The 24,014-nt window shown below is 41.1% G+C and overlaps 1 protein-coding gene across 1 annotated transcript in view; it reads right to left on the bottom strand.

The window, feature by feature from the left end:
- The window catches only part of CDH13 (cadherin 13), a 669,381-nt gene that overhangs the window by 530,545 nt on the left and 114,822 nt on the right, over positions 1-24,014 (bottom strand). The window contains exon 2 of the mRNA XM_089539817.1: positions 257-368. Within this exon, the coding sequence (XP_089395943.1) occupies positions 257-368 (112 nt within the window). The remainder of the gene's footprint in view (positions 1-256; positions 369-24,014) is intronic.

Here is a 24,014-nt window from a genome sequence, read left to right as displayed (position 1 = left end):
AACACACAAAAAGTCATAATGTACAGCCAAAGGTCAAGGTCTGCATAAATACAAGTTTGGATGGGGTGGGGTGAAGGGATTCAAGCCATTCAGCATGCGGCAGAACTGAAGCAGAAAATACAGAGCTGAAGTCATCACAAGGGCACTGGATGTCTCATATATTCCAAATGTGATAGGAACACCCAATCCGTGGGTAATACAATATATAAATATATATTATTGTGCAAAAGTGACATATGAAAATAAGATTTCTTACAATTCAGAATTGCCTGGTCCGCCGTGAATGCAGACGGGTGTTCAATATGAAAAACCTTTTGTTGGAATCCGGGGATGCATTCTAAATCTTCTGTGAACGCAAGCGGCAGCACCTGAGAAAACAAAAGAGAGGGAACTTTTCATATCTGCTTGTTCACTGCTTGCAACAGCTTGTGCAAATGATAGCAGGCTTGGATTCAACCTCCAGGAGATTAAAAAATGGTCCCCTCCCATCACACCTTCCCTTTCAAATGTGCTAGTTATTACCTTGGGGCATAAAATTGCATTTCATACAAACTGAACACAAGACAGACCTGTAGTTGTTTCCCATAGAGCTAAATCTAAGGCAGCTAACAAAGGCCATTTGAGGCGGGGAAGATATTGGTAAGGATGTTCCTCTTTGCTCCCTAAAAACAATATATTCTGGAGAGACGTCTGGTCTGTTGCTCAGTGTTGTAAGTGCTCAAAGTGCTGCCAGTTCTCCAACACATGAAATTTCAGTTCGTGGGACGCAATATCTAAAAAAAATTCCAAAAAACTTGGTTTTGAAATTGTAATGCCGGCAGACTTGGGAAAAGAACTTTCTGAAAAGGCCAAGCTGACTCCAAGGGACTAATTCGAAATGGTGCACATCATTTAACAAAGGTCCAAACCAGCCATTAGAGGGGACATTATCTGCTGCCACCAACCATGGCATCATTTAATGCCAAATGTCTATGTCCTGCCCTTCTCCTGAGCAGCAGCCCCTGGCATAACAGAGAGCACAAAGTGTGATGGGACTTAGTATACCTGTTTAACTCAGAAAAAGATTCAAATTCAGTCCCAGACATCTCAAGGTATGGTTGGGAATGAATCTGCTTAAAGTCTTGCAGAACATCTGTCACGGTATTCAGAGACATAACTGTGCTAGTCTGTTTCAGCATCAAGAGAAATAAAGGAATCGTGCAGCACCCTTGAGAAAAAAGAAATTTCTAGCATAAACCTATACAGAGTGCAGTCCATTTTTTCATCAGATGCAGACTTATTAGAGGGCTCTACATTGTGGATGCCACCACAGGAAAAAATCCTTTCTCCTTTTGCTATGTATGGGACTTCTGATACAAGAAGCACAATGAAGGCAGACTCCAGCAGAAGACATCAAAACATGGGTGGATGGATAATAATAAGAAGTTGTGAAATTTATACAGCCAGCCCACTGTATCCATGGATTTTGTATCCACAGATTCAACCATCCATGGCTTGAAAATTCCCCCCTCCAAAAAAATATCAAACGTTGATTTTGCCATTTTATGAAAGGGACACCATTTTACTATACCACTGTATGTAACGGGACTTGAGCATCCATGGATTTTGGTATCTATGGGGGGTTGACTCAGGCAATTGTTCTGTCCAGGACTCCAAAGCCTGACATGGCAATGATTCTCAATGCATCTGGGCCATGTTTTTAGTTTCTCCCTCCAGTCCTGCTCACTGTCATCCTTTTAATTGGGGAAATAGAGATAGAATTAGAAAAGATCCTAAAATAATAAAAATACTTGAGGGAAGAAAAAAAATAAGAGAGCAAAAGAAATCTGATATGGCCAGACAGAGCAGAAAGTAGGGCATGGACATCTCCCACACATATACACACAGTGCTACTTTCCAATAGCATCACAGCAGGGATGATAAACCTGGATGAGTCCCCATTCTAAGGAGTGCTGTGAAAAATGGATAATCCAGCCCTGGAGACAGCCAGGTTTTTCTCCTGCTCAGTCACTTTCATTGCTGAGACTTCAACTGCAACAAGAAAACACAGCCTCCAGCAGGAAATAAAATAAAATAAAAAATAAAATAAAATAAAATAGCATTTTCCTTCTTGGGCTTAAGCCACAATTTGCCCAGTTCCTGCCATCATTCAAAAGTTGTTTACCGGGAGGAAGACTGAAAATGAAATGTTTGCATCGCGCTAGAGGTGACTCTGAAGGTGAAAGGTAAGTACATTTTGTGTCGGTGTTCATATGAGATCACTGAGCTGCCTTGTCACTTTATAAGTACCTGGCCAAGGGAAGGAAGGATAAAAGCAAAAACAGAACCTGGGAGGGAGCGAATATGATGCGTGTCAACATCTAGCACCAAAGGCCTGTGCAACATCCCCAGCTTGCAACCCAAGCAGTCCGAGGCTAAGTAAAGAATGGCTGGCAGTGTTGGACGGCTCACAAAGAAGTGATTCGAATCAATATTCCCTATATTTTGAAAGCATCGGCTGAGCACCTACTGCTAGAGACAACAATGAAATAAACAGAAAGGCTAATTATATCAGTGTCTCTGCACTAAAAGGAAACTCAGTCATTGTTTTCACATTAATATTTATCCTCCATGTGCGGTGCTTTAAAAGCAGGGACAACACCAACAAAATTAGGCCTCTGCCCCAAGGAGTTTGAAATGAAAAATTCATCACAGAAGTTCGTGAAAGGAAACATTAGAAAGATGTGGGTTTAAGCTTATTGTATGTGTTTAAGTTTCAGTTTCAGAAGGGGAGGATTAAGGAGTGATTTGGTAGAAGATGGGATCTAAGGCCTCATTACCACTTACCCAAAAAAAGCAGTTTGTGATCTGAATCGATGGGCTGATTCGCAAGCAGAGTGTGGTTCCCACTATATTTGCCCCAATCGCATTTTTCCCTGTAAAATAACCCACTTGTGGTTCACATTCATGAATGAATCAGTTCAAAATGGACCTGCTCTAGCCGTCTGAAGGGCAAATTTAAATTGATTCCAATCAGCATCTGGTTCACACTTGCATGGAATTGATTTATCCAAAAAGACACGGAAAACATCAGCATCAGAAAGATGTGGATTAAATGGGTCTAGCGTGTGGCCCCCTCTCCAAATCACTTCAGTGAATCGATTCAAGTAGGAACCAGGGTCATTTTAACCGGTTCAAACTGATTGGTGATCCAGTTTAAAAGGTAGTGGGAATTAGGCCTAAGAAACTTCATAGAAAGTGGGAAAGGGGTTTGAAGTAAGAGAAATCACACTGTGCAGAAGTTCTGGCGCATAGCCAGAGTGGTGCAGTGCTTTGAGTGCTGGACTAGAACTCTGAGAGAAGAAGGTTCAAATCCTGGTTCAGCCACAAAAATCTATTGGGTGACTTTGGGCAGGTTACATACTCTCAGCATCAAATGGAGGCAAATCCATGGTAGGGTCTCTTTAGGGTCACCATAAATCAGAACCAACTTGAAGGCACCCAACAACAAAAGCCTGGGCATAGGGGGAAAAGAGAGAAAAGATGGAATCGTATCAGCCATCTTGAATCCCATTTTGGGAGAAAGGCAAGCTATACATCCAATAAATAAATAAATAAATAAATAAATGTCCAATAAATAAATATCAGTGACCAGATCCTCAAGTCTTCATCTCTCAGCATTGGTACATTTCATTTAAGATGTTTTTTTAAATAGAGTTTGGATAGCCATTGTCTGGGATGCTTTAGCTGTGGATTCATGCACTGGAAGGGCATTAGACTAAATGTCCTTTAAGATCCATTCTAGTTCTAAAATTCTATGCTTCCATGGTACAGTCCTACACTCAAGTCATCTTGTTCTTTGGATAAGTGCAAGAGTGGAAGATGATGGTCTCACAGTGGTGAGAAAGAAGTGGGAAATTCTAGGATTCCCACGGAAATGATATTGTCAAGCCAACCACTCTTACTACCCAGAATCCCAATCTAGAATTGCCTTACTTCCAAAGTTTCACAGATGAAAACCATGACATGTCTGGCCAAACAACAACAGAGGGTGGTCAAGATGGCAAATGTCATTATTGAGGAAGTACATGAAAAGTAGGAGAGACTGCAGCAGTTTGCTTTTGCCTGAGTCTACTGGGAAGGGTAACAGTCTTCCCATCCTCTCCTCTCCCCTACTCCCAGTGGTTAAGTGAGTGCAAATTACTTTTGCACTTTGAATTTGTTTTGCAGCAAGTAATATAAGCAATAATAAAGGGGGAAGTGTGAGGAGGAGAGAGAAATTGGAATATTTTTAGATCTACTGAAAGCGTAGGATGACAGGGGATTGATCAGATCTGTCCCTGACAAATTGGAGCAGTTGGAAGATGTGAAACTGCACTGACACCCATTTACTCAGCCTGGAATTTGCCAAAACCCCTTTCTTCCTGTATGTTTCAAGAGCTACAATAATAGAAGAAATCCAACCCAAGAAGTTTCCCTCTTGTTTGAATAGGTCAGCCTGAGAAAATACCCGATACACCTTGGATTTCAAACCACCTTGAAGAATGTGACGTCAAAGGCTTTCATGGATTTTTGTGGGTTTTTCGGGCTATGTGGCCATGTTCTATAAGAGTTTTTTCCTGACGTTTCACCAGCATCTGTTGCTCTCTTCCATGCCGGCATTCTCTGCAGATACTGGCAAAACATCAGGAATAAACTCTTCTAGAACATGGCCACATAGCCTGAAAAAGGCACAAAAATCCACCGTGAAGAAATTTAAGGAACAGGATCCATGATGGAGCGAAACCCCAGTGCCCAACATATAAAAGATCTTAGAAACAAAAACAACAGGGTATCCAACTTTCCATTTTCCGCCCTTTTTACAATTACAGGAGGGTTTCTTAACAGCAAAGAAGGAGAGAAGGAAGGAGGGAGAAGGAGTTCTTACACAGAACATAAAATTAATTTCCAACTAGCTGGTCTCAATGTCATCAAAACAGATTGGGCAATTTCAGGTTTAGAAATCATTTTCTCAACTTGTTCCACTGTAACTCTTCTCAATTATTTATCACCTTCAGGGGCATTAGATCATAAAGCCATAAGCTCCAGAGTGCTAATTTCATTTTGAAGTTGCAAGTTTCTCAGAACATAGGGGTGGCAATTAGATTTCTGCCCATAACTTAAGCACTGGTTCAGGCTGCAAAATTGTCTTAAGCAGCACACTTGTGGTGCTCAGAACCATCTCCCAGCATGGCTTTTTGGCCAGGATTAATACAGCGCAGGCTCATCAAAGAAAGAAAGAAAGAACCTTGCAATGGAGAAACTGATGTTACATTTTGTCTGTAAAGTTTGAATACAGAAAGTTGCATTATGCCGAGTTAGATCATTGACCTGTTTTGCCCAGTATTATCACCAGGGCAACATGAATGTCCAAGCTATATATACTAAATTGGAGAGCCTCAGTTTAGGAGAAACTTGTAAATAAAAAAGAAAAGAAAATAATAATGCCATCGGTTCCTTTAATCTTGGTGTAGACTAGATCCTCAGCAAATCTTAGCCCCGGTTATCCTGCAAGGAGTTCTCCAGGATCTCAGACATATTTCTCATCACTTTCTAACTGATAGTTGTTTTTTAAACCAGAATTGTCAAAGATTAAACCTGGGAGCTTCGGCGTACTTTCCTTCTCAAATTGTGCAGAAGAAGGAATTTTGTGCAAGTGCAATTTTTCATGAATGAGAGGCAGAGTAAAAGCGGCAACAAAAATCACCTTATATGACTCAGATTGCCACAATATTATTAAGAGCTGAAATGCAGTTTGGAGGACTATGATTTTGGTGCATTTTAGTTATGGGTGAACATATGAAGAATCTAGAAAATCTGGAAAACCAGTATTCTAATCCCCGCTTGGCTATGGAAACCTATTGGGGGACCTTGAGAAAGTCACACTCTCTCAGCCTCAGAGGAAGGCAAAAGGAACCCCCACCCCTGAATAAATCTTGCCAAGAATACCCCATGATAGGTTCACTTTAGGATGGCCATAAGGCAGAAATTACTTGAAAGAGCACAACAGCATTTGAGAAATGGTAGAAAACTGCATTTCTTGAGTGTCCTGATGAAACTCCCAGCAGTTTGGGACTTATGCTATACAAAATTCACACTCATTATGTTGCATAGAAAACAACATTTTCTGAGCAGGAAACAGTATTTTCTACAGAGAAGACGAGTATTTCTGATTATAAATCTTATTTTCTCCACAAAGAATTCTGTTTTCTCTACAGAAATAGCCCATGTGAATTTTGCACAGAATAAATCCCGAATTGTGAACAGCCGTCTAAAACATGCAATTTCTCAAGACTTTCCCATATTGAGTCAAAAGTTTCAAAAGTTACCTGTCGCTTCATTCAGCAAGAAAATGAGCAAAGAACTGTTGCTGTTGTGTGCCTTCAGTATTTTCTGATTTATAGCAACCCTAAAGGAAACCTATGGGCCCGAACAGACAGGCCAAAATAAAGCTGCTTTGGGTCACTTTGGAGGTATGCTGTTTAAATGACGCATGCATCTTAAGAGGCCAGAAGCTGTGCCAAAGCTTTGCTCCAGTCCTTAGGACTGCAGCATGGTTTGGTGTGGCTTCCAGCCTCTTAGGACACATGCATCATTTAAACAGCATACCAAAGTAACCCAAAGCAGCTTTATTTTGGTCTGTCTATTTGAGCCCCTATAGGATGGTTTTCTTGGCAAGATTTGTTCAGTGTGTGGTGTGTGTGTGTGTGTGTGTGTGTTGCCTTCCCTTAAATTTGAAAGAGTGGGATTTGTCCAAGGACACCCACTGGGTTGCCATGGTCAAGCAGGGATTGAAACCCTTGTCTCCAGAGTTGTTTTTAAGTGCTCAAACCACTACACCATGCAGTCTCTCCAGTGAAGAATTACCTTCCTACCAGTTTGCCCATTCCTACTCCCAGTAGCTTTGGTAATGCTAAGAATTATATCATAGGTCCTTGTTCTGTCCTGATCTTCTTCCTTTCCCCCCAGACAAATGCATGAATATCATGCCAGCTTTGAAAAACACTTCAAGTGATGAAATATTAAAGATATTTAATGCCAGGCTAAGAAAGCTGTAGTGGATCTATTTTACAAATCAATAGTTCTTTGTGATATGGTGTATCTGTTCGAAGCAGGGATGTTTGCTGGAAATTTGTACCCAGAATTTAATCTTCATCTATATTTCATATATATATATATACACACATACTACAACAACTCAGCAATGGTTTGAAAATGTGTCTTCATAACCTCTCTGTATCAGATAGGAACAGAAGTCATTTTTGTAAGAAATCCTATTAGGATTTGGTACCAAGATTCCTTCAGAGATGATAAATATCCCTTTGCAGTGCCTCACCTGTCCTTTAACAGCATGATGCTGTCCTAAGAGTGAAAGTCACACTCGGAACACTGAAAGGTGGGTTATGAAAATGCAAATGATGGTATCTTTATTGGCTCATATGAATTCTAAGCTTTCTCATCACTAAAAAGCTATGCCAGCAATAGGCTTCCATTAGCTGGAATTGGAACATGACAGCCTCTTTAGATGAACTGTATAGCACTGGAGAGACTTTTATAAGCAAAAGAACTCATAAAAGAAATGATGTGTTTATTATAATCCTGTTTTTTTTATCATAGGTAGGATAGCCAGAGATAGGAAAACCTGAGAGTAGGTCATAAAACTGATGATTTACCATTGCTCATGTTTGAGGAGGCATATAATTCAGTTGCAAGAAGTGGACTGTGAAGCTCATCTTTGCAGAGTCAAGTTTCTTCTATGAGTTGAACCCCGCCATGTTGGGACAATCGTGCCCCAAAATGATTTGTAGGGAATTTGCCGGACCCATTGGACTGTTTGCACTGTCACACCTTTGATACAAGGATGTTTTCACCGCAGCATTTTTCTGAGCTCTTCAACACTTTTGAGATTAGACTGTGACTACCTGTCATACTTTGGCCACATTATGAGGAAGCATGAATCATTAAAAAACACAATAATGCTAGGAAAGGTAGAAGGTGGTAGAAAGAGAGGAAGACTGCACATCAGATGGATAGATTCAATCAAGGAGGTCATGTGCAAATTTCGCAACTAAGAAAAACAGTGGAGGATATGTGGTTCTTGGAGATGTCTCATCCACAAGGTTGTCATGTGCTGAGGACACATCTTAGGGCAATCACTGAGAAAGAGTGGATGCAACAGAAGTAGAAAGAATGATTTCTTTGTTCCCCTTGTGGTTAAATAAACCCTGCTTTGTGTCCAATTTGATTTAACCCGAATCTGCCCAAGTGTTGGGTTCTTCAGTGAATCAAGAAGCCCAGGTGCTCCACACATTTTAAAGGACATTTAGGACCAACTGTGGCCATCTCCCCATTCTACAGCTCAACCAAGAACTTGGAGCTCCAAGTTTAGCACTGGGAAAGCATCTATCACATTCAAGCCATTCTTCTAGATCCATTATTCTTTGGAGAGTGGGTGATTTTAGCTGGCCCTCAGTCCTGCAAAAGTTAGAGGTTGCAGCAAATCGAACCCCTATTAAGTAATAACCTGTCCATCATGGTGGAGCTTCTTTAACTGCCCCTGACAATGCACCTTGATAAAGGTGTGGACTCACACTATGATGCCATCTATCCATTCATCACATTAAAGGTGTGGACTCACACTACGACGCCATCTATCCATTCATCACATTAAAGGTGTGGACTCACACTACGACGCCATCTATCCATTCATCACATTAAAGGTGTGGACTCACACTATGACGCCATCTATCCATTCATCACATTAAAGGTGTGGACTCACACTACGACGCCATCTATCCATTCATCACATTAAAGGTGTGGACTCACACTATGACGCCATCTATCCATTCATCACATTTTGCCTACTTCTGCACCAATCAGTCTGGTGAGCACAACCAAGTTGGCACAGTACTTCTTTGCTCAACCAGGTTTTCAGTCATATATTTGAAGGTTGCTTGTTCATCCAGTGATGAAACAATTCTTCAAAGGACAGCATATCGTGGTTTAATGGTGTTTGATTCTTGCTTGGTCATGAAAACCTACTGAGTGATCCTGGATGAGCCACACACCTTGAGCCCCAGGAAACCTGACAATAGGTCCACCGTAGGTCACCCAAATTCAGAAACGCCTCGAAGGCACACAACAACAACCAACAATAGACGTTATGACTCAAGGGGTTTCCATTGGGGCATCCAGAATCAACTAGTTGGATGGCAAACCTAAAAAAAGGTCTCTCCTCTGCTTTTCAAAATATTAGATTATCTCTTCCCAGGCACTTATATGATAAAGGCATTATTTTAAAAAATCCTAATATTCTGATAACAATTACAATTTTAATATAGAAACACGTGCAGCATAGTTTCTAATTCCCTTAAGCCACAAGGACAATAAGACCACAGTGGGAACTAATTTATTGAATTCCTTTCCTACATGGGAGATGGTAAAAGAAACCTGAAGCTTAGGCCTATGGAGTCCCTCCATTTGATATGAGAACACAGGTGCGCTTCTCCAACAGTTATTCAGTATTCATACCCTATGGTCTGCTTCAGTCTTGTGTCATGCATTATAGCAGGTTTGCAGCTTTCTAAAAATAACACTTCAAATAACACACTCCCAGAAAATCTCAGTGAAGTCGAATGAAAACCATCCTACAATAAAGATGGCATTAACTTTAGATCATGCCAACAGGTCGTTCCAAAATCTGCAGACGAATAAAACTCATACCCAATAATCTCTGAAAATAACTGTGTTGGCTCAGGAGTTAATTTGTGCTTCATCACAAAATGATTAGATGGAAATTACTGGTATTACCTGGCTGCAAATATATTCATAATGAAGAGAATACTGTAGGTGTCTATTGCCATTAAAAACTTATTTAGAATGACGAAAATAGACTAAAGTACTAATGGACATCCGAAGTGTTTTAATTGTTTAATATTACCCTGCCTAAATGCAAGAGAGAAAAAGTGGAAATTATCCAAGCATTCCTTCCATATATCACACACACACACACACACCTCTTTAATGAAGCCTATCTACACAATCTTTTTTTTAATGCACAGAGGGATATTAAATGTATTTTATTACTTTTCATATAATTGCAACCTTGGAAGGAATCAGGAAATTCATTTACTAGGGTGTCCCAGCACCAAAACAGAAAATTTCACCTCTAAAACAAGCATCATAAGCTGGCCTGGTATAAAATTAGCATTCACAGGCAGAAGGCGAGCAACCACCAGTCCCATAACCCAGATCTAGCAGATCAAGTTAGTTTAGTCTTCAGTGTAAAACATATGAAGTAGATTTACCTACAAAGACATCAGGTTCCACAATATCTCATAGTGGGGGGCTCAGTAACATGTGCTCTTCAAACATGGAGGAGAGTATGAGAACTGCTAACAACAAATTGGGGGACAAACAAACTCGGCTTAACTAACTCATTCAGGAAAAGAGAGGATGTGACTAGGAGCATCAAATACCAAATGACATATATACATGCTATATATGTTTGCAAAATAACCTTTTGAATATAGGCATATTAAAACTGTTACATCTAACAGAACTGCAGTCCAACAATGTACGGAAGACCGCAGGTTGCCCATTCATATTGTATCTGGATTGTTGTTGTTGTTGTTGATATTGTTGCTAACTGCTGTCAAGTTGACTTCAGTGTATGGTGACACTATGAATGAGACACTTTCAAGTCACCATGTCATCGACAGCCCTGCTCAGGCCTTGCAAACTAAGTGCTGTGGCTTCTTTCACAGAACTACAGAACCATAGAGTTGGAAGAGACCCCCAAAGTCATCTAGTCCACCTCATGTCATGAAGGCCACACAACCAAACCACTCCTGACAGATGTCCATCCTGCCTCTGCTTAAAAACCTCCAAAGAAGGAGACTCCACCAAACTCCAATGCAAACAGCTTTCTTTGATAGAGTTTCTCCACCTGTAGTGAGGTCTTCTTCTTTTCCTGCTGCCTTCTACCTTGCCAAGCATTATTCTCTTTTCTAATGTGCCATGTTTTCTCTGGATATGTCCAAAGTACAACTGTCTCAATTTAGTCAGGGAATGCTCAGGCCTGCTTTTCTTTAGGACCCATTTATTGATCTAGCAGTCCATGTTATCTATAGAGTTGATCCTTTTCCTATCAGCCTTCTTCACTGTCTGGCTTTCACAACCATACATAGAAATTGGAAATACAATGCCATGGACAATTCTGAGTTTGGTATTCAGTGATACATCCCTACACCTGAGGATCTTATCAAGTTCCTAGGTTAGCTGGATTGGCATCTTTTTAATCTCCTTGGTCGAAGGAGAATTAAAGACCAAGTTATGGACTTAATGTTTATGAGAGGAAAGTACATACGTGGGTGCACCATACGCGGGTTTCAGTTTATGATGAAGCCATGCTGTAATAAAATGAATGATGCCCTTGCCCTGCCATGCCACAATGGGCAATGGATTCAATGGGGCTCAAGTATACATGTTTCTTGCCTTACATGGGGAGGTCCGGAGTAGATCCCCTGCATAAAGTAAGGGCCCACTGTATTCCATATGCTCCACACCTCTAGCACAACTTTTATGAAGACATCTAACTCTGTTTTTCTTTCTAGACAGGAAATAATCCTGATATTTAGTGAGCAGAGCAGGACTTTTCTCACAGAAGGTCTTTAAAATGTTTATTCCTCTCAGGGCTATAGAAAATCCTCTCCACTATATTTCAACTTTCACTTTAAAAATAAATAAAACTAATATAGACAAAAGACTGTTTTCCACCCCAAATGCATGGTAAGAAATAAACCTCTTCCCAAATTTGAATGTTCTGGCCAAGAGTATGAAGGCACTAGAGGAATAAAGTACAGTCGCCTGTCTGTTCCATACCCCCTTGCAAAAAATGAGATTTGCCTATATTCAAGCCCCATTGGGCTTGAGGACCGTAGATCTGAAGAAGTGGACCGATATCCACAAAAGCACTAGTTAAAATAAATCCCTGGGACTGCTGCCACACTGCAGAATTAATGCAGTTTGACACCATTCTAACTTTCATGGCTCTCTGATAGAGAAGGCTAAATCGCCACCAAAATTACAAATCTCAGAATCCCATAGCATTGAACCATGGCAGTTAAAGTGATGCCAAACTGCATTAATTCTGCAGTGTAGATGCAGCTTGAGTCTCAAAGCTGTTGCCTGACTCCTTCTTCTCCATTTGTCCAACATCTTATATTGCATGCCTCCTTCTCACTGACTAGAATCCTTGTGGATCAACTGTGATTTAAATATCTTTTAAACATTTATTGTACCTGCACATAGCCTTTCCTCATCTTTGGTTACTCCCTGTTGCTCACTGGGGCAAAAAGAGAGCCACATTTTCATTTGCTGTCTGCCAGAGGTAGCCATGACATTATTACATCAAGAATGACCTTTTTGAAGAAATAAAGCCCATTAGATGTAAAAGTGACAAACCATTAAAGATCAACACTTAACAGCCAAGCAGAAAGGATAGGGGAAAAAGAACCACCTAATTCTGCCATAAATTAATTGGATCACAAATAATATGTGACCAAGACCTTGGTCCATAACCCCACTCTTATAATGACTTGCCTTTTCTCGAAACAAAGAAGGAGAAAGAAAATGGGGCAAAAGGCTGAACACAATCTTTGTTTTTAATGTATAAAGGCTTTCCTATTGACCTTAAATGCATTAAGAGTCACCAAGAAAGTTTGTGCATGTGCAAAGGGAAAGTTTGGTTACTTTGAAATGTGTCACAGATTTGCTGTTGGGGGGAGAGCCTTCATTAAGTGCCTTTGTGCTGGCATGAGGATGAATCAATATTTGACATTAATTGGATAACTGTGTTTTCAGAAGACTATGTAAAGAAGAGAGCAGGGAAAATACAAAAGGAAGCAGAATAGTTGGAGAGAAAGTTGGAATCCCATTGCAGCCTTCTTGCTGTTGTTCTATACCTTCAAGCCAACTGCAAGTTATAACAACCCTATTCAAGCGTTTTCTTGGCAAGATTTATTCAGAGGAGGTTTCTCATGGCCTTCCTCTGTATATACCCTGTTGCCCCGAAAATAAGACACACTCCTAAAATAAGCCATAGCAGGATTTCTAAGCATTTGCGCAATATAAGCCATACCCTGAAAATAAGAGATGGCCAGAAGGGGCATCGTCATGGTGTGCAAGTGTGCCTATGGCACCCCTTCAAAGAAGCTGCCTAGAGTGGCTTCTTTTTAGGGAGCAGATTGGTGCCGCAGCATGCGGCTGCTGTGGTATCAACCAGGGGCAAAGATGGGCTACTAAAAGCCCCTAAATAACTCTCTGTATAGCCTCTAAATAACTCACTTTCAGTATTTGAATGCTTTCCCCTCAACCGGTGTCTTGATGTGTTTTTTTTCCCCAGGGAAAAATGTCTTTCTCATGCTAGGAGGAGAGAACATTGTTTATGGCTTTACACTTTACATGAAGAGAGAATAAAAAGGAAGCTTAACCCAGTTTTTCCGTTTACTTGGTGGGAGAAGCAGCTTCGGAAGGCCCCCTGTGGCATTATATGTGCTGGTGCAGTATAACATTGGCACAGCCATTATCTTTAATGCACGTAAATTAGCATTTCCTGGGCCAGCAAGTGGGAGGGTTTGAAGCTTGTCAAACTACACCATACAGAAAATCTACTCATCTTCACATGTAAATGGGGTGGAAAGTGGGCAGAAATGTGCAAGGGAGGAATTGACATTCAATAAATCCAAAACTTTTTCCCCCCATGTGCATAGCAATTTAACATTACCAAAGCACTTCTTTCATTTTTGTCTCTCCAACTGTCTCATCATGGAAAAAAACGGGAAGGAGCAACTGGTCCTTGCGGTTGTGAAACCATTATAAAATTTCTTAATAATGCCTTCTGTCAGAGAATATCTAAGCTTGGGTGTGTATGCCAGTAGGTCATTTTCAATTATTGCTTATTTTCCCTGTCAGCCCTATTGCCTGTAGCAATTCATGGTCTGAAATTCATATCAATTTCAAAAGGAACCGCAAATACCAAACAGAGAAATCAGTGTGGAAGTTACACTGGAGAAGGACATCTTGTAACACCTTTGAGAGTAAGGGCCCAAACAGACAGACCAAAATAAAGCTGCTTCGGACCACTTTGGAAGTGCACTGTTTAAATAATCCATGTGTCCTAAGAGGCCAGAAGCCTCGCCAAAGCCGCGCTCCAATCCTAAGGACTGGAGCACAGCTTTGGCGCAGCTTCTGGCCTCTCAAGATGTGTGTGTCATTTAAACAGCATACCACCAAAGTGACCTGAAGCAGCTTTATTTTGGCCTGTCTGTTCGGGACTTAAGTGAAAGGAAGAAGTTGGAAGCAGGTACTTTTGTAGACTTCAATCTGCTTCCTCAGATGGATTTGGACCAAATACAATTGAGGAAGTAGACTGAAATGTTTGAAGGGCCATGCTGCCAACTTCTTAATTTCTGAAAGTCTCAAAGGTGCTACAAGACCTCTTTACGTACTTTTCTTTGGATACCAAAACTCAACTTCTAAATGTTCAACTAAGGTTTTACGTTATGCTAGAAAGTTGGGAACTCAAGGAAAAACTCATTTGGAGGGCAGGATTCCTATTTGGGAAGGGTAATGCCCCTATTTTGTCCCCATCCTATAGCTTCACCCCTGGGTACCTTCTCTCAGTTATATTCAACCTATGACTCCCATAAAGTGTAGCTAAGGAATGGTGATGGGCACGTAAGATCTGCTAGTGGACAGAACAGGAGTGGGGATTAAGTGGCTGTCCACATGTTGATGGACAGGTCAATGGTGAGGAATGATGGGAAATACAGCCCAGCATCTGGATGGTTGCATGCTCTTCATTCCTGCCCTCAAATTAAAAAGGAACGTCTGAAACATAAACACGACATGTGAAAATATGGAGTTTAAGTTAAAATACTTGATGAAAAAAAGGTGGGTTTTGAGCTAGGATGTGAAGGAACTGCTATGCAAGTGGGATGATGCAGGTTCGTTCTGGAAGGATTTCCAGAGAGAATGGGTGGCATTAGAGGAAAGCACTCCTAACAGATGGAAGCGGCAAAATTGGGAGGTAGCTAGTAGATTTGCATGACATTTGCATATTCCAAAGTCAAATAAGTCAGTAGCAAAGTACAATAAATTGAAACAATAGTGCCTTGTTCTTCCTGCCCTGCCTTCCTATCAAGGGCTGTAAAAGTCTCCCTCTTCCAATTTCAATTATGGCAAAATATATTCACATCTGAGATGTGCTGCATAAAGCTACCCTTTATCCAGATTTAATTGCGCTCGCCGCCATCATTCCCTGGGATGAAGGTTTTAGAGTTTTGGGTTGCTGTAAATCCTTTTCTTTTTCTGTCTTTCTTTCTCTCTTTCTCCTCCCTCCCTCCCTCCCTCCCTCCCCCCTTTCAAAACATATTGTTTGATTTAGAAACAAAAGTCTGAACACGGCTTATCATTCAAAAACATGTGTCTTGGGTTCAGGAAAGACTGCGCTTTTTGTCTCTCCCCGTAGTCATGTGCCACGCTTGCCGAATGCAATTTGAGTTGCGAGGCATCACTGGAATAGCCGGGCTTAAGCAAAGCTCCACATTATTGCAATCAAAGAAGCTGCAAAGAACCCAATTAGACCAAGGGTCTGACTAATATTAAATCAGGAAAGCAAGAGTCTATTATTATGAACACAGCAGGCGCTCCACTTGAAAGAAAGAAAGAGTTTAAAATGAACAGCAGAAAGTTCCCCCGGCAGCCCCAAGAGCATCTCAAGCATTCATTTTTATCATTCCTGGGGTGACTGTGGAAAAGGATGGGAGGCAGGTTGGAATAAGCAAGATTCACTTGCTAACTTTGCAAAGAATCTACCCATCCTCCCCAAGCTGGTGACCGCCAGATGTTTTGGGTGATAGCTTCCAGAGTTTCTGACCCTTGGTGGGGTGGATATGGCCCCAGCCACGAGGCAAATGTCTCTAGGGGTCTTGCCAGCAGCAGGACCCAATGTCAGCACCTCTCCAGCTAAAAAAAGCTGATTCTGCACTGCTTTAACTGCCATAGGTCAATGCTATGGATTTGAAATTTTATGAGATATTTAGCCTTCCCTGTCTGAGGGAGTTGGTGCCACACAATGTAGTTTAAATGCCACTTTAAATGCCATAGCTCCATCCTATGGAATCTTAGGATTTATAGTTTTACAAAGTCTTGGGACTTCTCTGCCAAAGAGTGTTGGTGCTTTGCAAAATTACAAATTTCAAGGCATGGAGCCATGACAGTTCAAATGGTCTCAAGTGGCATTATTTCTGCAGTACAGATTCAGCCATAGAATGGGTTGTTATGTATTTGGTAAGCCATGTCAGATAAAAACAATCTATCTATCTATCGATCGATCCATCAATCGATCGATCGTGTATGCCACCTTTCTCCCAGAGCAGGACCCAGGGCAGCTCCCAAAGAAAATCAATGTATAAAAACCCAATAGGCTCTCTTTCATGTCCTCACCAACATATCTGTCCCTGGGCAACATCTGGAAGGGAAAGGCAGCCAAAAATCTGGAGGCTGTAACTTTCCATGTTTTTTCACATCCACTCATATGAATGTAAATCTATTTACAAACAAAGGAGATGCAAACAGATCAAGGAAGGGGTTTCCCCAGACGCTGTGGGGTTCGGACATTCAAAAAGCCCCTTTCTCAACATATTTCCTCAAGCATTCCAATATTATTCCCATCCCTAGCCTTATGTGCCTTCAGGCTATGCCCCGAATACGGTGACCATACTCTTTTGCCCATAGGGTTTTTGTTTTGTAAATATAACCACTTGATTTTTTGTGTTTTTTTAATGGTTATGTGGCCATGTTCTAGAAGAGTTTATTCCTGATGTTTCACCTGCATCTGTGGCTGGCATCTTCAGAGAAAGCATTCTCTGAAGATGCCAGCCACAGATGCTGGTGAAATGTCAGGAGTAAACTCTTCTAGAACATGGCCACATAGCCATAAAAACCCTCAAAAAACTATGGATGCTGGCCATGAAAGCCTTCAATAACCACTTGGCTTATTCACCACCACAAAGGAGAAGAACTTGTTTTCATCACCAAATATAGATAGAGATGAAATTCCCCATGTTGTCATTCACAGAAGGTTCTGCATCTAAAGGAGGCTGCTCAGTTGATGATCATCAGCAGCAAGCTTTTTGCAAAGGAACTACCAGGCTGGGAATATTGCATAGAAAAACCACTCTTTGGGGCCAACAGCTCCTTAGCCATGTTGGCTAGAGACTTGTGTGAGTTGTGGCTTCCAAATTCTAACCAGGCAGAAACTTTGTTGATAGTGTGATGTAGTGGTTTGAGTGTTGGACCATGATTCTGGAGACCAGGGTTTGATTCCCAGCTTGGCCATGAAATCCACTGTGTGACCTTGGGAAAGCCACGCTCTCTCAGCCTCAAGAAGGCAACATCAAACCTCCTCTCAACAAATATTGCCAAGAAAACCCCATGATAGGTTTGTGCTAGGGATGCCATCAATCAGAAATGACTTGAAGGCACAGAATAACAGCAACAAATAAACCTTCTTTGCAGAAACAGGACAGACTGGATGATGTTGTCCTACAGAAGCTTACAGGTTGTGCTCTATTACAATTATGAGCAGAAACATGATTCTGTCTTTGTTCCATGATGGTCAGACTTTGCACAGCCTTCACCTTATGCCATGCTTCTCAGCTTGGCAGGAGTTGCCATTTTTACTTTACAAGAATAATACTAAGCATCCAGCCACACCAGGGCTTCCACAATCCAATTCATAAGCAGCTCCAGCAAGCTTTTGTTTTGAGCACCATGAAATATGAGGCTGTGAAAAAGTTTACTTCTTTGGGAAACAAAAAAACACTTGGGCACAAGTGTTTGATAGTTCAGCTTCAGGAGAATGAATAGAGAGACTTTAAAGGCTATACAGTCTGTCAGGTAAATCAAAAATCTGTCCCTCCTCCAGAAACCTTATTTTACATAGGTTCCCCCCCACCCTTAAAAGATGGAGCAGCAAATTGCATTAATCCAACCCTCTATTGCTGTCCAAAAATAAATTATATTTTGTTAATGACATGGTAAATCACAGACTTGTTAGCGGTGCTGCAAGAAAAGTGGATTTCAAAACTGAAAGCTATAATTTATCAAGTGTTCATTTGGCATGGGGGTAGGGAAGACAACAGAAAGAGGTAATGCATTTGTTAAATTGCATGTACGTGGCTCATACCTTTGTGCCGCTGCATCTTAAAGCAGTCTTTATTTCCCACTTCACATGTGCAAAAGAAAGCAACCGCCAAGACAGCCTGATGCAAATTGGATGGATATTTATGGTGTGATGGCAGCTTTTACCAAAATGCACACCAGATATGCTCTTCCACAATGTAGTATTTATATCCTAGCCAAATTTTTCACTCAGGCCTGGGCTGCCTTTGGCATCAAATCTTATACAGATTGTGCCTTTGCCAAGAGCTGGGACTGGCACTGAAGGAGAAATGGATGGTGGAGAAACACACCCACACAAGGAGAAAATGAAGGGAAAGAGAACATTTTTAATAATAATAATAATAATAATAATAATAATAATAATAATACATCCTGCTCTTATCTGAGCATGGGGCATGGGGCCCAGGGTGTCTTATAACAGTTTTAAAAAGCATTCAATAAACAGTTCTGTTAAAAACATAGTTAAATGTAGTAGAAAGGATAACATCATAATTTGACCCATACCTTTGCAATGGTTAAGAGCTACAGGCATGCCATATACCAGTGGTGGCGAACCTATGGCACGTGTGCCAGAGGGGGCACTCAGAGCCCTCTCTATGGGCATGAGTGCCATCTCCCCAGCACAGAGTTCACCAGAGTTCATTACTAGAAAGCCAGAGGAACACAACACTTTGTGATAAATAAGTGGATTTTGAGTTTCAGTTTGGGCACTCGGTCTCTAAATTGTTCGCCATCACTGCCATATACAATGTGTGTGAGAGAGAATTTGCCTGCAGAAAGAGAAGAGTTAAGGGCCAGCCAAGCCTCCTATGGGAGGGAATTTCACAAATTAGGGGTAGACACTGAGAAGGCTCTGTCATCTGTCCCCACTAAACAGACTTGTGATGGTGGTGGGACCAAGAGAAGGCCCTCCCATCGAGATCTTAAAAGTTGAGCAGGCTCGTGGTGGTCTCCCAAATGTCTCCTAAAACTACAAATCCAGGATTCCATAGCATTCAGCCATGGTAATTAAAACAATGCCAAAGTGCATTAACTCTGCAGTGCAGATTAGACCTAAGTCTATAAAAAACTCATGGTACCACTTTCACTCAGTTAGTCTCAAAGGTGCTACAAGATCCCGTTGCATACTAATATTCCAGACTAACACAGTTATGTCTCTGAATTCCACATCTAGGTATGGGTAGCAATAGCAATAGCACTTTACATTTCTGTACCGCTTCATAGTGAACTAAGCACTCGCTAAGCAGTTTACAAAGTGTAAGCCAATAGCCCCCAACAAGCTGGGTATTCAGTTTACCAACCTAGAAAAGGATGGAAGGCCAAGTCAACCTGGACCCCTCTGGGATCGAACTCACAACCTTGTGGCTGCAGTACCAGCATTTAACCACTGCACCAGCAGCGCTCCACAACTTTGCTTGGGTTCCACATTCACATCAAGGAGATTTGGACTGAGAAAATCTGTGTTTAAAAACTGGAAGGTGAGAATTTCACACCCTCATTCTAGCTGCATGACACTTGTAGCTCTCCTGTGTGAAGGCTCAGCGCTTGTTCGCGACTATGTTTTCCCAGAAGATCACCAATTGTGCATTTTTGTATGAATGGCACGGCGGTGACTTTCTCTGGGTACAGTACATCCGACAGAGCTGGAAGTTATTAATGCTATTAGAATATTAGTCAGGTCCCAGTGACTGGAATGCAAACCACGTAGAATGCAGATAGAATCAGTGTCGGACAGGTTCTTTTTGTGCTTCGGTTACAAGTGTCATGGGAAAACTTTGTCAGGGAGAAAAGTTCCCCTAGCTGAATAATTGATATCAGCTGCACTGACTGAGGAGGATCCAGGGAATAAACAGTCAAGCCAATAACCTTAAGGTAGGGCAGCAGGAAAGCACTGCTGAAGGGAGAAGGGGAAAATAGTCTTCAGAGAGGACGAGTGAGTAAATCAAGAACATGGTTCAAGTCAACATATGTTTTTGGAAGGCGGAACGTGCAACAGAGCATGAATTCTCCATCATCAGTCCTTGTCATCGAGAAGGAAACAACATTTCTCCATGTTTCCCCCTCCTCTGGCTACAGGACACAGATATATTCAGGGACTCTGGGACTTGGGCATCCAGCACACAAACCATGACAACCAACTCCCTCTTTAATAAAGACTGTTTATCCAATTGTATCCTTTGTTTAACTATGGGGAGAAAAAGAAAAGAAAGGACTGACAGTAAAGCGACTAGAGAGAAGCCTCTCCATCTCTCCTCCATAATCATTAAATATACATTTAATTTTGCATTCAGCCTTCCCCGACTGACCTCCCACAAAAAGACACCCCCATCTGCCCATAGCGATTCTCATTATCTACCTATCTTTTTAACTATTTTAATAATTAATTTTAACTTGGACCTGTAATTGAGTATGTTTTTGGAATTTGTAATTCAGTGTTGTTACTCTTATGTTGGTGGAGAGTTGGGGCTATGTAATTTATGATTTGTTGCACGTATATCTATCTTTTATTGTAACCTGCCTTGATCCGCAGGGAGAGGTGGGCAAATCATCATCATCATCATCATCATCATCATCATCATCATGAAGAGTTGTCCTCCCTTAGCTCACTGCCATTAACTTTATAGATAGACAGACAGACAATTTTACATTTGTTAGCTGCTTTTTATGTAAAAGCTGGATGGGGGAAATATAATTTTATCGGCATCACAGAAGCAGAGTTGACAGTGTCCCCAAGGGCTGTTTACTTGAACTCCTTGCCAGTGCATAAATCTATCAAATTACTTTTAAATAAATAATAATAATAAAACAAAATGACATTCTAGGCTTTGGATGTGATTCAGAACGCAAACACAGATTAAGCACCAACCCCCACAATGTCACTTTCGATTGGATTTCTGACCAAACCTGTAGGTAAAATATCACGAACGAGTGGCCACCACCTATGTGTAACCTGTATATTTCCTCCCTGAATACATGGCTGTTGAGGCTAATAAGCATTGATTCACCTCCCCTCAATGGCTTCCTCTATTACCTTTGTTAAAGCCACTCACTTGTGGAGATGATTTCTATGAAGGAGCACTTTCCCTAGCCATATAATCACACTTTTCATGATACCCAACAAGTTTATTTAAAAGCAAAGTGTTTCAAAGGCAAGGATGTAGCATTTAAATCCTGCTTTTTAAACACAACCTGCCAACAAAATTTCAACTTGATGAATGGCCAAAAACTGACTTCCAGAAGAAAGTCGAGCCGAACAGGGGGTACAATGAGATAAAAATTATAAATCCGTAATCGATAATGTTCTCTCTCTCTTTTTTTGGATGAGGTTTACAGTTTGGTTTTTGCAGTCTCTGTAATTTTACCTTGGTGTAATACCAATCGAAAAACGATGCCACTTCATAGTGGGTCATTCAAAAAAAAGGGGGGGGGAGAGAAAGGTAGTTATTTCTGAATTGCTGTGGGTTTCTTTTTTTAAAGGGAGAAATATAGAAGAGCTCAAACCAATGTATCCAATCAAGGGGGAAATTGTAGACTATTTTCAGTTTCAGGGCTCCATTCCACAAAATTGTAGTGTCACCAGCGCCAGCCTTACTTATGGTACAGTATTTAGAATCACTGAAAAAGGAAAGTGGAGTGGAGAGAAAGTGAAAGCAACAGGGAGTTTGCCTGTATGAACCAGAAATACATCATCCATTCAAGAGAGAAGGGAAAAAGCCAAGCAAGTTGGAGTGTCCAAGGACATACGACTGCTGAAGGCAGCAAAGGGAAGGGAAGACACTGTCTTAACTTGGCAAGCTAACAGGTTATATTTAGACAGGCAAACTCATTTAATAAGAAGCTGCAAGCAAGGATTTGTTGTTGTCTTCAAGTTGTTTCCAACTTATGGCGACTCTAAAGCAAACCTATCATGGGGCTTTTTTTGGCAAGTTTCTTCAGAGGGGGTTTTGCCATTGCCATCCTCTGAGGATGAGAGAGTGTGACTTGCCCGAGGACACCCCAGTGGCTTTCCATGGCCAAGCTGGGATTTGAACCCACTACTCCAGAGTCATAGTCCAGTGTTCAAACCAATACCACAAAGATGCCAAGTTCTAATCAGAGCTAGGGTGGGGGGACCGTTTGAAAAATGACTCCCTGATTCTCACTGGCCATATTCTGGGAAATGGGGCCATGGTGCCATGTGGGCAGGGTCATGGCATCCAGCGTGTGGACACTGTGCCATGACTCTACCCACAGGCTTGCAGGGCTGTTAATAACTGCATGTCATGGAGGTTTCCCAAGCATACAGTTGCCATAACTTTATTATTATTATAAGGTGAAGCTACTGTACATGCACCTTTCAAGCCATTTCTTGGTGCCTTACATATCTGACGCAGCTCAGTTATTCCTATTTATGTGTATGAGAGCTAGCATGGTGTAGTGGTTTGAGTGCTGGACTATGACTCTGGAGACCAGGGTTCGATTCCCAGCTTGGCCAAGAGACCCGCTGGGTGACCTTGGGCTGGTCACATGCTCTCAGCCTCATGGAAGGCAATGGCAAACCACCTCTGAACACATCTTGCTAAGAAAACCCTGTGATTAAAAAAATAAAATAAAATGACATTCCAGATATCAAAATACAAATATGGGTTAGTTGGAAAGGAGGCACACAGCAGCAGCAGCAACAACAACAACAACAATATGTGAATTCCTATAATGCTTGCATGACATAAGTCCTGAACTGAAAATATTCTTTTCAATCCATGATTCTTCTCATCACACTTGAAAAACATGTTCTATAACCATTAAAAATATTTCTGAATATTATTTCAATCCCTAAGCTGTTTTCTACTGCTTTAGCAGTTAAGGAACCATCCTATGGAAGCCAGGGATTTGTAGGTTGATACAGTAATATGACTGGCATTCTCTGCAGTGACTCCCCTTATTGCAACATGCAAGCTTCCTAGCGAAGCTTTCTATGTGTCTGAAAAAATCTACAGATCCCAGAAGTCCATAGGATAGAGGCTTGGGAGTTAAAGTGGTATCAGAGTGCTATAACTCTGGAGTGCAAAATACAATAAAATCCAAAACCCACAAAATAGTGATACTGGGGTGCAGCTGCACTTCAAGCAAAATCTCTGCTGCTAGAAAGTGAGGATGCCCTATGCTATAGTCCTACTCCACAGTTACCCTGGATTTCTTACAATGCTGCTTAGTTGGTTAAAAAAAGATCAGAGAACCACCACAGTTTGTGTTTGAGTTGTGAGAAAAGACAAGTAAGGATTTCCTTCCTTCCTTCCTCCCTCAATGATCTGCTCCAAGACTCATGCTCCCTGCCTTAATAGAAGGCATTCCTATTTTATTCTAATAAATTATGTGGGGAATAGAACAATTTGCATGCATTTTATTAAACCAGGTAATACACTTCTCAAATAATCTTTCACAATCTGAAGGGGGAAGAATGCTTCCGACAATTGATCTAGGGCAACAGAGAGATGATTTGCTTTAGGCTTACCACAAGCACCAAAGTGACATTTGAAAGAGTGCATTGGAGTCTCTAATTACATAAGAACTAGCAATCAGCACAAATTGAATTTAGGGTGCAATCCTTTGTATTTATTTTGAGCCAATTTCTCAGAAGTTACATCTGGTCAAATGGGCTGTGCCCTCCATTTGTACAGTTTACATGCAAGCTATAATTATCCAGAATTAGACAATGCATCTGATATATATATATATATATATATATATATATATATATATATGAGGAT

This window comes from Sceloporus occidentalis, unplaced genomic scaffold (assembly GCF_023333645.1).
Source record: "Sceloporus occidentalis isolate IW3139 unplaced genomic scaffold, rSceOcc1.0.p SCAF_10, whole genome shotgun sequence".
NCBI lineage: Eukaryota > Metazoa > Chordata > Lepidosauria > Squamata > Phrynosomatidae > Sceloporus > Sceloporus occidentalis.
Note: the sequence above shows the minus strand (reverse complement) of the source record. Positions and strands in the feature narration are given on the sequence as shown.